The following is a 12,717-nucleotide window of genomic DNA, read 5'->3' on the forward strand; positions in this document are numbered from 1 at the left end:
GTCACAATAACACTTGTATAACAGTTATGAACTACATCTAGTCAAAACTAGGTGTCGTCTTAAAATCTCTTTCTGATAAGATATAAGAACAAAATGAAACACATTGACCTACTATATATGGACTGCTAGTCGTTTGACTTTTCCATACAAAAATTGAAAAAAAAAATGATTCCACATCTTTCTAGCTCTACTAGCGGTATAACCTTAGACGGCGAAAAGAGGAAACTTTTAGTGAATGACATCTGTCGTTAAAAGGTAGTGCTTTCTCAGTTTTTCTATATTTGTTCCTTTCGCACTTCGTCAAAAATGTTGCACTTATTCTCCACTTTTTTTTAGGGCGCTAGTATCGCGAAGAAACAAATGGAACCAACCTGAATATGCTTCTAGCAGTCCATATATATTAAGTCAATGATGAAACATTTTTATAACGAATGCATGGGCTTTGTATAATGTATATAAAATCTAGATTTTATATACAAAGTGCATGGGGTTTTATTTGGCTTTTTGTTTGGTATTGGTTTTTTTTCGAGAGGCTCAATTAGCACTAATAAAAGCGAAAATATCAAATGAAATCTACTTGATACGCGGTGTGAATGGTTAAAAAGATCTCGTTATATACCGGTGCCGATGTGCCGAAGTCCAAGATTATAGTTACCTAATATCTATAACATATCGTCGCCGTAAAGCAAAATAGTTCTGTCACAAAAAGCAAATTTTACAGGGGACGATCTTTAAGTTTCAAATTGGTTTAAAGCCACAATTTTCTGCTCGTTTGCCATTCAAGTTATGTTTTTTATAAAGTTTGTTCTTTTCTCTTGAATAAAATATATGTACAAGTTGATACCTAACAACAACAAATACTTTAATTTGTTTGGATTCAAGAGCGCAACGCAAATCGAGTATAACAGCGTGCAGTTCATTGAGAACGAGTATTATGGTTCAATGGGAACCGTGGTCCTAGAATGGTGTTTCATGTATTATTTTAGAAATAGACTTGACATTAACATAACTTTCGAGAACCAGAAATTTCCATAGAACCGGTGGTGGTCATATAAAGACATTTTATTTTTTTAAAGATGCCGAAATAAATAAGGCAAAATATTTTAGTACCAAAGGTTTTTCTATTTTAAAAGAGCTTTCCATGTCATGTAACGAGCAGCTTTCGGTTCTCAAGTACAAGTTTGAGAACGTTATCTGCGCCGACGATTCACTCACATACTGAAAGTCTACCAGACTAACGATAACTGCCAGGAGAGGCGAACAGTCATCGTAGCCGAACTCAACGCTAAGTATCTAGGAATCAACTTAAAAAGACTGAGACTCAGCAAAGCACTTTTACCTTCCATCATCTTCACCTCCTGATACAAAAAAGAACAGATCTAAGCCAACTTACAAAACTCTTGGTCTACTTGGTAGACTCCACAAGCAGCTTTTGCTACCAATCATAGAATACAGCTTTCCGTTATGGTTTACCATATCCAAGGTAGCCATCAAGAAAAATACTGAGAAAATATCGTGAACCACCCCAATAAACTGGTACAACAACCCAGGTACCTTGGTACTAAGCAAATTCAATAAATCAAAATTAAATTTAAATCGAAAATTTAATAGATAGGTACTCGTATCTTATGTTATTTAAGTGAACTATATTTGTAATGCATAATTGCACATACATACATTGGTATACATGCAGAATGCTAAGGTCGTAGGGTGATTTTCTAGATTACTCATATACTATATTTTTACCCTGATGTAAAAAGCCAAACGAATTTTCTTTTCTTCACGGCATTACCTAAAATTAACAAAAGTTCCCTAAGTGCAGACGTTAAAAGGTAAATATCAGCTGCTTAATCCGCAATCCAAGTTAATGGAATTCGGATTAGAGTTGTGGGTTTGTTGGTTTTATATTACTGCCAACGGGAATTAAAAGCAAAAAAACATGTTCCTGTGATATTGTGAATGTTTATGAATCTCAGATTTATAGTAATGCTTGCGTGAAAAGGGGGCTATCGAAATCTTATACAACTTATTGAATTTTTATAAGGTGTAAGGGTTTAGTGGTTTATGGTTAAAACGAATTGTAATCAATTAATTCACTTTCTGGACATAAATAACTCTTACATAACATAATGTCTTTTTATTTATTTGAATTTGAATAAATTAAATAATAGGTGTGTTTTTTTGTTTATCTATATAGATTTTGTGCAAAAAAACGACATCGAGATTTTTGAAAACAAGACAATTTACGTGTTAAAAACAACAAAAACTTTATCTGTATAGATTTTTGAAAAATCCAGATAATTATCCAGATTTTACTTTCTCTCGATAAAAACAGTAGTGCCAAGGTACTTTAGTTGTTGTGTTCATACAAAAATATCTGAAAATATTAACAAAAAAAAAAAGCGGAGAAAACGAGGTTTGAAAAATACTCTCATAGAAAAAAATAATCAAAAAATTGTTTGACATGGTTGCATTGAAATGTTAATATCTCGAGATATACGCAATGCACTTTTCAGATAAAAGTCTTAAATGGATCCTGATAAGATTGTTGAACAGATATGTATATAAAATTAACAAAGTTTTTTCGAAAAAATAGAAATAAAAATAAAAAAGTTTTCACATTTGATTTTAAGAAAATCGAAAAAAAAATTCAATATGGCTACCTTCAAACGCTTATAACACAAGAACGACGCAACTAATGTTAATGGTCATGGTCTTAAAATGTAGCTAAGAATATACAGATAATTTTTGGTTTTTTGTGAAAAAACAATTTTTTTGAATCCAAAATGGATGCCATAGCCATATGAAAATTTTTGTTTGCATCCAACATGGATGTAATGGCCTTCCCACTTCGGAGTTAAAATAAAAAAAAAAACAAAAGCAACATTTTTGACAGACAGCTGCCAATGTATATGTACAGTGGTGCCAAATGTTTGCATGGATTTCAAAAATCCCGATGTCGTTTTTTTGCACAAAATCTATATAGATAAACAAAAAAACACACCTAATAATAATTACTTTTTAGTATTAAATAATCTTAAATTTGAAAAAAAAAAATATTTTTCTTCTAGGTAAGATTCAAGAGCCATCTGCCAAATAGCTAGAGCGTGTAGGTTGGGTCGAGACAAGAAAAAAATCGTATGGGAGGGGGGGTCTATTCCCTTTCGTTTAGCGGGGAGGGGCAATTTAAAAAAAAATTGACTTAATTTGGAAATTGCCTTAAGGCCCTTAAAGCTAGAATCTATGGGCGGCGAGCACCCCAGACGTAGTAAGAAAAATTCTCAGTTCAGTGTTATCAATGAAAAAAGTTGATTAATTCAGGGTTTATCCAATACTGTATTACTTTATTGTATCCTTATTTAAGTCTGAATGTTTAAAAAATAATTGACGAATGGTTAATGTTATAAATTTATTTATCAACAAGTCCAGCCACTTCAAAACAGAGTTTTTTTAGAAAATAGTAGTTTTGGTTTTTTGTTAATTTCCGGTAACTTTATTTTTCCCCATTTAATTGGAAGGTCAAAAAGTCCCATTTTTAAGCATTCAGAGGGCTTGGGGCACCTCAAAATGAAATTATTTAATAATTTTAAATATACAGTTTTGTTCGTTTATAAATAGCGCAACTTTTTATTACTATGCCAATTCGAAAATAAAAAACAAAAATAAAATCACTCCACTCTACTGTATATGTATATAAAATATGTATATAATACAATGGTCGGAAAAAGTATTTTGACATTGAACATTTTTCTAACTGATGAGAATAATCTGTAACGGTTAAACATAAAATAAGGAAGTTGACGGTTATTTATTAAGTATATTATGGTGAATCTCATGATGGTCAATGTCAGTCATATAGTTGGTATTATGCTTCGAGGCTGCAGTTTTTGTATAAAAAGTACTAATTTTTGAGGGAAAAAAATATTTTGACAAACGTTCTTTTTCAACGTTGGTAAGGTAATGTAATGCATTTTACGTGTTTCAAGCATGTATAAAACTGACAGACTTGTTAAGGCCCCGATTTGTAAAAAATTGGTCAAAACGGCGGAACTTAACATTGAAATTAGTGCATCTTGTGCTGCAAGTCATAATTGTGCAGAACTGAATTATATATATACTGAAATATGAAAACTCAAAAATATAATTATAAAATTATACTACATACTTAATAAATAACCGTCAACTTCCTTATTTTATGTTTAACCGTTACAGATTATTCTCATCAGTTAGAAAAATGTTCATTTTGTCAAAATACTTTTTCCGACCATTGTATAATATTTAAACCTGATTCATTGCTGCTATCCATAAACAAAAAATACCAAGACTGGAAAATTTCCTACGTCTTCCCCCCCAAAACCCTTTTGTGTACAGTGTTGTCTGTGAATATATGTGAAAGCCACCACGTTGGTAAATGCAGTGCCGGTTTAAGCACTACCGGCGCCCCTGGGCAAGATTGCAAGTGGCGCCTCTAAAAAAAAATTCATCTAAAAACAATTTTTTAAAATCACGAAAAAAAGCAATAGCAGATTATGTCTTACCTCTCATATACTTGTTAATGCATTTATTAAAAATGTGCAGTGTATTAACTTAAAAAGGTTAACTTAAAAAAAAAATTAATTATTCATGTTGTAATGTTTAATGTATTTGGCATTACTTTACATTATACCAATTGAGAAAAAGACTAAACATTCTGATTGGTATACATCTTTGGTATACCAAGAGGAGTTGAATTAAATATTTATTACTGAACAGACGTGTTTTATTTGAGCGGCAGTTTCGGCATCCTCTTTAACTAACAAAAGTAATCAACAACAACGCTACATTTGGCGACGAGTATAAAAGGTACAATTTATAAGAAGTAAATTGAGTTTTATCAAAGTGAAAAACAAACAAACAAAAAAACATGGAGGGTGGAAGAATTCCATTTTTCAACCTGAACGACGATCCAACCAACGCTGGTGATCGTTGGAGGAAATGGATTGCTCGCTTTGAAAATTTTTTAATAGCGAGCGATATCAACAATGTCGAAAGACGGAAGGCATTATTGTTACATTATGCCGGTGAAGACGTTTTTGAGATCTTTCACAATTTGCCAAAGCTGACTACAACAACAAAGGAACGCGTCGACGAAAAAGGCGCGAGAACAAGAGTCGAGATGGACTGCTTCGAAATAGCGAAACAAAAGCTATCGAATTATTTCTCGCCCAAAACAAACATCGAATTCGAAATATTTTCCTTTCGGCAGGCAAAACAGATTCCCAATGAAACAGTTGGACAGTTCTATGCACGGCTTTTGAAATTGAGTTCCAATTGCGAATTTTCAGACAGAGATAAAGAAATCAAGTCTCAAATCATATGCACAACAACATCGCATAGATTGAGAGATTTTGCCTTCCAACGAACTTCACAATTGACACAGGGTCAACCGCAACAATCATAAGCAACAGTACTTTCAACAAACTAACGAACAGACCAACATTAACAAAACACACAGGAAAAATAATTCCATATAATTCCACAACTTCATTGCCGATAATTGGAAAATTCACAGCCAGTCTTACTTTTAAACAACATTCCATAGCCGAGACAATCTACGTAATAGATAGCCAAGCAATATCCATTCTCAGTTACAACGCATCAAAACAACTCAACATAATCCACATAGTCCAACAATTATCAAACAACATCAGTCTCGACATCAAACAGAAGTACCCTGAAGTCTTCAGAGGAATCGGGAAACACAACAAACACAAAGTACATCTTTTCATCGACAAAGAAGTACCACCAGTCGCACAACGTTTCCGTCGAATTCCATTCCATTTAAGATCATCAGTTGAAGACGAAATCAACCGCCTACTCAAAGCAGACATCATTGAAAAAGCAACAGGTCCAACACCGTGGGTATCACCAGTGGTGATTGTACCAAAACCCCACAACCCAACAGCTATTCGGATGTGCATTGATATGCGAGCAGCCAACAAAGCCATTCAACGTGTCAGAAAAATAACACCAACTCTGCAAGACATAATAACATCTTTAAATGGCACAACAGTCTACAGCAAAATCGACCTCAACGAAGGCTATCATCAAATCGAATTGGATGAAGAATCGCGTTTCATCACGACTTTCAGCACACACTGTGGAGTCTACAGGTACAAAAGACTCAACTTCGGTGTCAACACAGCAGCCGAAGAGTTCCAAGACATCATCCGACAGACGCTCAACAACATCAAAAACGTCCTGAATGTGAGTGATGACATATTCATTTTTGGGAAAACGCAAACTGAACATGATCAAGCACTTGAAGAGGTATTTCAACGACTTCGTGCAAACAACCTAACAGTCAACGAGAAAAAGTGTGTATTCAGCCAACCCCAGCTGAAGTTTTTCGGTTTTGTTTTCTCAAAGGACGGCATCCAACCAGACCCCGAGAAAGTAGCAGTTTTTGAACAACTCAAAACACCCAACAACGTCTCAGAAGTCCGCAGCATCCTTGGTATGTTAAATTTTGCTTTACCTTTTCTTCCAGAACTAGCAACACACACCCAACCATTGCGAGAACTCATTCAAAAAAACACCGAGTTCGTTTGGAAGAAGAAGCACGAGGAAGCATTAATTTTCCTAAAGAAGCTAATGGGAGATGCATCAAAACTTGCCTACTATGACATGAACAAGCCAACACATCTACATGTCGATGCCGGTCCTGAAGGTCTTTCTGGTATCTTGTCGCAACACCACAACAAAAGATATGAGATCGTGGCATATGCAAGCCATGCACTTACTGCGGTCGAGAAAAGATACAGCCAAATAGAGAAAGAAATGTTAGCAGCAACATGGGCAATGGAACATTTCAAGATCTATTTGTATGGGACTAAGTTCACGCTCCATACAGATCACATGCCGTTAATAAGTATTTTTAAGAATCCTTTGTCCAAGCCAACAAGCAGAATTGAGCGACTATTGCTCAAGACACAAGAGTTTAGTTTCAACATTCAACATCAACAAGGTAATTCAAATCCTGCAGACTATTTCTCCCGACATCCAAACAACAACAGCAACAACAGTTACAACAAAAACAACATAATAGAACAGTACGTAAACTTCATCATCAATAATTCACTACCGAAAGCGATCTCCCTGCAAACAATACAAGAAGAAACACAACAAGATCCAATTCTACAACTTCTCATCAAAGCAATTACATCCAACAGCAACACCCAATGGAACAGCAACCAAATATCCAGGTATAAAGGTGTACGGCAAGAACTATCCATAGCAGAAGGATGTGTACTTAAAGGTTCACAAATACTTTTGCCCCACAAGCTAGTTCAACGTGCCATCGCTTTAGCACATAAATCCCACATGGGAATAGTTAAAACAAAACAATTGCTCAGAACCAAAATTTGGTTTCCTGATCTCGACAAGAAAGTAGAAGAAACCGTGTCACAGTGTCACATTTGCCAAGTGGTTAATAATCAAAACCATCGTGAACCACTTTCAATTGTCGAACTAGCGTCAACACCATTTGAGAAAGTGTCGATGGATTTTGCTGGTCCGCTTCCGAACGGGAAGTACTTACTCATTTTGGTCGATGAGTATTCGAAGTATCCATTCGTCGAACAGATACACTCAACAAAATTCATTGATGTGAAGAAAGTATTAACGAAAATATTTTCTGCATTCGGTACTCCATTGAATTTGAAATCCGACAATGGACCACCATTCAGCAGCCACGAGTTTAAAGAATTCATGGATTCCCAGAACATTAAACATCACAAAACAACCCCGTATTGGCCAGAAGCAAATGGAGCAGCGGAACGCATGGTGAAGACAATCAAAAAGTCTCTCATTTCATCCGAGCTAGAACACCATAATTGTTTATCACAACTGGACATGTTTTTGATGGACTATCGCTCAACTCCGCAAGCAACAACTGAAGTATCTCCGTTCGAATTGATGTTCAACAGGAAGATGAATAACTTTCTGCCAACACTGAAAGAGAAGACAACAAAACTGGTCAACAAAGAACAAAACAACAAACTCAAAAATAAACAATACGCAGATAAACGAAGACACACCAAACCAGCAGCATTCAAAGTCGGCGACCAGGTAATTTGCAAGCAAAGAAAAATTAATAAACTTACTCCACCGTATGATCCTGAGCCGATGAAAATAACCAAAATCATTGGTTCGCAAATTTGGGCCAGAAGAGAAGGAGAGACCAATACAATTGTAAGAAACTCTTCGTTCTTCAAGAATTTCGTCAAGCCCAACATCCAACAAATAACAACAAGAAGACCTGCACGCAAAAATTACATCAACTATAAAGAGCAAAATCAAATTGATTCAAATTCAAATGAAAATTCTGAAAATTATCAACAGTTTCCAACACCAGCTGATTTTGACATTGCTATAGATGAAAACAACAGAGATGTAACTGAGGAAGTTGAAGTTTTCACCACTCCACCAAATTCACCACAATTAAGATACGAACACAAGCGCAGTACTAGATCGAAGAGACCACTGCGTTTTGATGACTACATATTAGAATAATTTTTAAGAAAACAAATTCATGTTAACATTCATTTTATTTTTAAGAAAACAAATTCATGTTAACATTCATTTTATTTTCAATATTAAGCAAGAGAGAAATGTAATGTTTAATGTATTTGGCATTACTTTACATTATACCAATTGAGAAAAAGACTAAACATTCTGATTGGTATACATCTTTGGTATACCAAGAGGAGTTGAATTAAATATTTATTACTGAACAGACGTGTTTTATTTGAGCGGCAGTTTCGGCATCCTCTTTAACTAACAAAAGTAATCAACAACAACGCTACACATGTCATTTAGGCTCAATTAACAAGACTACCTTTATCTCTGACTTTTTTGTTTAAACACATTTAAAGATTAGGTACAGTTGGTTTTATTTGAACAATATTTTTTCAAAAACTTTTTCAACTAGGTACATTAATGTCGTTTTCGATTGGAATCACTCAATGATTCACTCATTCTGAAATCCAATAAAAAACTTTGAATCGCTTCCACCCAATTCTAAAATTTAATATCTGTATTGGTAAATAAAAAACTTGCAGCACGCTTCTTAATGATTCCAGGCGCTTCCGGACTGCCAATCGAAAACAACATACAGTGACGAGCAAAAGTGGTTAAATGTTTTGCCTTTTTTGAAAAAGTTGTTTAAAATTTAGTGTTCTTTACATAAATTAAATCGTTTTTATTTTATTATTTTTCTATATTATGCCACCATTAATTTTCCTGATTAAAATTTAAAAAAATTCTTCATTGTCCAAAAATGGAGAGTAGGTATCATATTGGTATTTGGACTTGACCAATTCTGCTCGTTTTGGAAAAAGGCTTTTGTTTCAAAATATTGAGTGTACTAGAATTAATTTTTACCACTTTTAATCACTTTTAACAATGCCTCGAGACATAGAGGCATAGAGGAAGGAATACCTAGAGACGCGACTTCGGTTGGTTTTTCTCTTCCACCCTACAAGCTGCAATGAGAGGAAAAACTCCACAGTGCTTATATGTGGTAGTTTTCCCGTGCATTTTAAATGGCACCAACACATTCAACTGTGGAGTCATAGAGGAAGGAATACCTAGAGACGCGACTTCGGTTGGTTTTTCTCTTCCACCCTACAAGCTGCAATGAGAGGAAAAACTCCACAGTGCTTATATGTGGTAGTTTTCCCGTGCATTTTAAATGGCACCAACACATTCAACTGTGGAGTTGAGCTCAAAACAATTAAAAACAATTTAAGTGCTCAGTAGGAAATAAATTCATAAAAAAATAATATAATAAATTCAAAACACGAACCTTTTTTTTTTATTTCTGTACATATTTATTGAAAGGTGGGTGTCTGGAGTGAGCTATTTGAGCTATTCAAGTTCATGTACAAACCAAAATCATGTTTAAATTCAAAATTTGTGAGGACATCTACTGGTGAAAGGAAGGTATTAAACGAATTGTACTTTTCACACGTATTCACAGATAGGAAAACAAGAGAAAAATAAGAGAGATTATCTGAAATTAAATTTGCGGGTGTTTTAGGTAAGGGGGGTACGAGTCGGCTCTCTAGGTATTCCTTCCTCTATGTGTGGAGTTGAGCTCAAAACAATTAAAAACAATTTAAGTGCTCAGTAGGAAATAAATTCATAAAAAAATAATATAATAAATTCAAAACACGAACCTTTTTTTTTTATTTCTGTACATATTTATTGAAAGGTGGGTGTCTGGAGTGAGCTATTTGAGCTATTCAAGTTCATGTACAAACCAAAATCATGTTTAAATTCAAAATTTGTGAGGACATCTACTGGTGAAAGGAAGGTATTAAACGAATTGTACTTTTCACACGTATTCACAGATAGGAAAACAAGAGAAAAATAAGAGAGATTATCTGAAATTAAATTTGCGGGTGTTTTAGGTAAGGGGGGTACGAGTCGGCTCTCTAGGTATTCCTTCCTCTATGCATAGAGGAAGGAATACCTAGAGACGCGACTTCGGTTGGTTTTTCTCTTCCACCCTACAAGCTGCAATGAGAGGAAAAACTCCACAGTGCTTATATGTGGTAGTTTTCCCGTGCATTTTAAATGGCACCAACACATTCAACTGTGGAGTTGAGCTCAAAACAATTAAAAACAATTTAAGTGCTCAGTAGGAAATAAATTCATAAAAAAATAATATAATAAATTCAAAACACGTACCTTTTTTTTTTATTTCTGTACATATTTATTGAAAGGTGGGTGTCTGGAGTGAGCTATTTGAGCTATTCAAGTTCATGTACAAACCAAAATCATGTTTAAATTCAAAATTTGTGAGGACATCTACTGGTGAAAGGAAGGTATTAAACGAATTGTACTCATTGTATATATATTTCTATAGTACTATCAATCCATGAAAATACCTTAGCGACATCTTTTGGTAGATCTGCACTTCAATTTTCTGCATAAGGTTCAAACATAAAATAAACTAGCGATCCCAGCGGTGGCGACGCAAAACAGAAAATTCCACTTCATGAGAGTACTATAAGAATATATATACAATGTTGTACTTTTCAAACGTATTCACAGATAGGAAAACAAGAGAAAAATAAGAGAGATTATCTGAAATTAAATTTGCGGGTGTTTTAGGTAAGGGGGGTACGAGTCGGCTCTCTAGGTATTCCTTCCTCTATGGCCTCGAGATAGGATCTATCAATCTGTGAAGAAATAACTTTAAAATTCGGTCGTATTTCAGCTTAATGGAAAGCTCAAAGCTCATCGCTTTTAGACTTGTGTTTTTTTACTGCCCTTACAATTTCTTCAAAATTTTCAACAGATTTTCAGCCAAAATGGGTCAGAGCCTTATGCTGACTACGAAACTGTCTAAAAATTTTTATTTCTGAAGCAATATTTGACAATTTTAAAGGTTTTGGTGTGGTCTTCATCTAGTTGAAAAATTATATCAGACAACGCGGAGTCTTCTTTTGCCAAAAAGCTTGTCAAATTGTTTCGTTTTATATCAGGATAGGTTCGCTTGTCCATTATTTTTTCAAAATAAGCTAGCAATCCACAAGATAACTTCGGTAAATATTCTTGAATCTATAATAATTTATGTCCGTTCTATAAACTTGATACTGCTGAAATGTTTTTTTCCAGTTTTGGATAGTAACTAGATTTGCATTCTATTTCTTCTGTGTTCTCGTCATTCCAATCTACTTTTCCCATTGGTTATTGATTCTTTTTTGTGGTTATAGTTAAAGTTTTAGTAAAAGTTTTAGTAAAAATTCATCTAACCTAACGATTTTTGACTTAAAAAAGGTTTGGTGATGTTGTTTGAGTTTTTGGGGGGAGTTTCCGATATGATGAAGAAGATATGATGAAGAGGAGAATCTATCTTGATATAAAACGGTACAATTTAACAAGTTTTGTTTGCCAAAAGAAGACTCCGTGTTGTGTGATATAATTTTTCAACTACATGAAGACCCCACCAAAACCTTTAAAATTTTCAATATTGCTTCGGAAATCAGAAATTTAAGGCAGCTGCGTAGTCAGCATAAGGCCCTGACCCATTTTGGCTGAAAATCTGTTGAAAATTTTGAAGAAATTGTAAGGGCAGTAAAAAAACACAAGTCTAAAAGCGATTAGCTTTTAGCTTTGAATTAAGCTGAAATACTACCGAATTTTAAAGTTATTTCTTCACAGATTGATAGATCCTATCTCGAGGCATTGTTAAAAGTGGTTAAAAGTGGTAAAAATTAATTCTAGTGCACTCAAAATATTGAAACAAAAGCCTTTTTCCAAAACGAGCAGAATTGGTCAAGTCCAAATACCAATATGATATTCTCCATTTTTGGACAATGAAGCATTTTTTTAAATTTTAATCAGGAAAACAAATGGTGGCATAATATGGAAAAATAATAAAATAAAAACGATTTAAGTTATGTAAAGAACACTAAGTTTCAAACAACTTTCTCAAAAAAGGCAAAACATTTGACCACTTTTGCTCGTCACTGTACCTTTATAAGTATAAGGTTTGTTCGTTGTGAGCTCTAGGGCACTCTGGGTCGCTCCGAATTCGTTGTCAAGCGTTTTTTGTAGCTTCTTTTTCAACCAGAGTTATTTCCTCTGTGTTCGATGTTCGCTGATGAAACTAAAGCTCTGAGGTGTTCGATGTAAAATGAAAACCCGAGAAACTCTGATTTTTTT

The 12,717-nt window shown here is 34.3% G+C and overlaps 1 protein-coding gene across 1 annotated transcript; it reads left to right on the forward strand.

Annotated features, from left to right (window-relative positions):
- Positions 1–4,903: 4,903 nt before the first annotated feature.
- Positions 4,904–8,553, forward strand: LOC129910474 (uncharacterized protein K02A2.6-like). Its single transcript, XM_055987880.1, has 2 exons — positions 4,904–5,420; positions 5,495–8,553. The coding sequence occupies exons 1-2, from the start codon at positions 4,904–4,906 to the stop codon at positions 8,551–8,553; spliced, it is 3,576 nt and encodes a 1,191-aa protein (XP_055843855.1).
- Positions 8,554–12,717: the final 4,164 nt, after the last annotated feature.

The sequence above is a fragment of the Episyrphus balteatus genome, chromosome 1 (genome assembly GCF_945859705.1).
Source record: "Episyrphus balteatus chromosome 1, idEpiBalt1.1, whole genome shotgun sequence".
NCBI classification, from domain to species: Eukaryota; Metazoa; Arthropoda; class Insecta; order Diptera; family Syrphidae; genus Episyrphus; species Episyrphus balteatus.

Excerpts from the sequence above, each read along its gene's own strand:
- LOC129910474 (XM_055987880.1), top strand. The coding sequence starts at position 4,904 with ATGGAGGGTGGAAGAATTCCATTTTTCAACCTGAACGACGATCCAACC. Across the intron at positions 5,421-5,494 it reads AACTTCACAATTGACACAGG|GAAAAATAATTCCATATAAT; the intron begins GTCAACCGCAAC and ends CAAAACACACAG.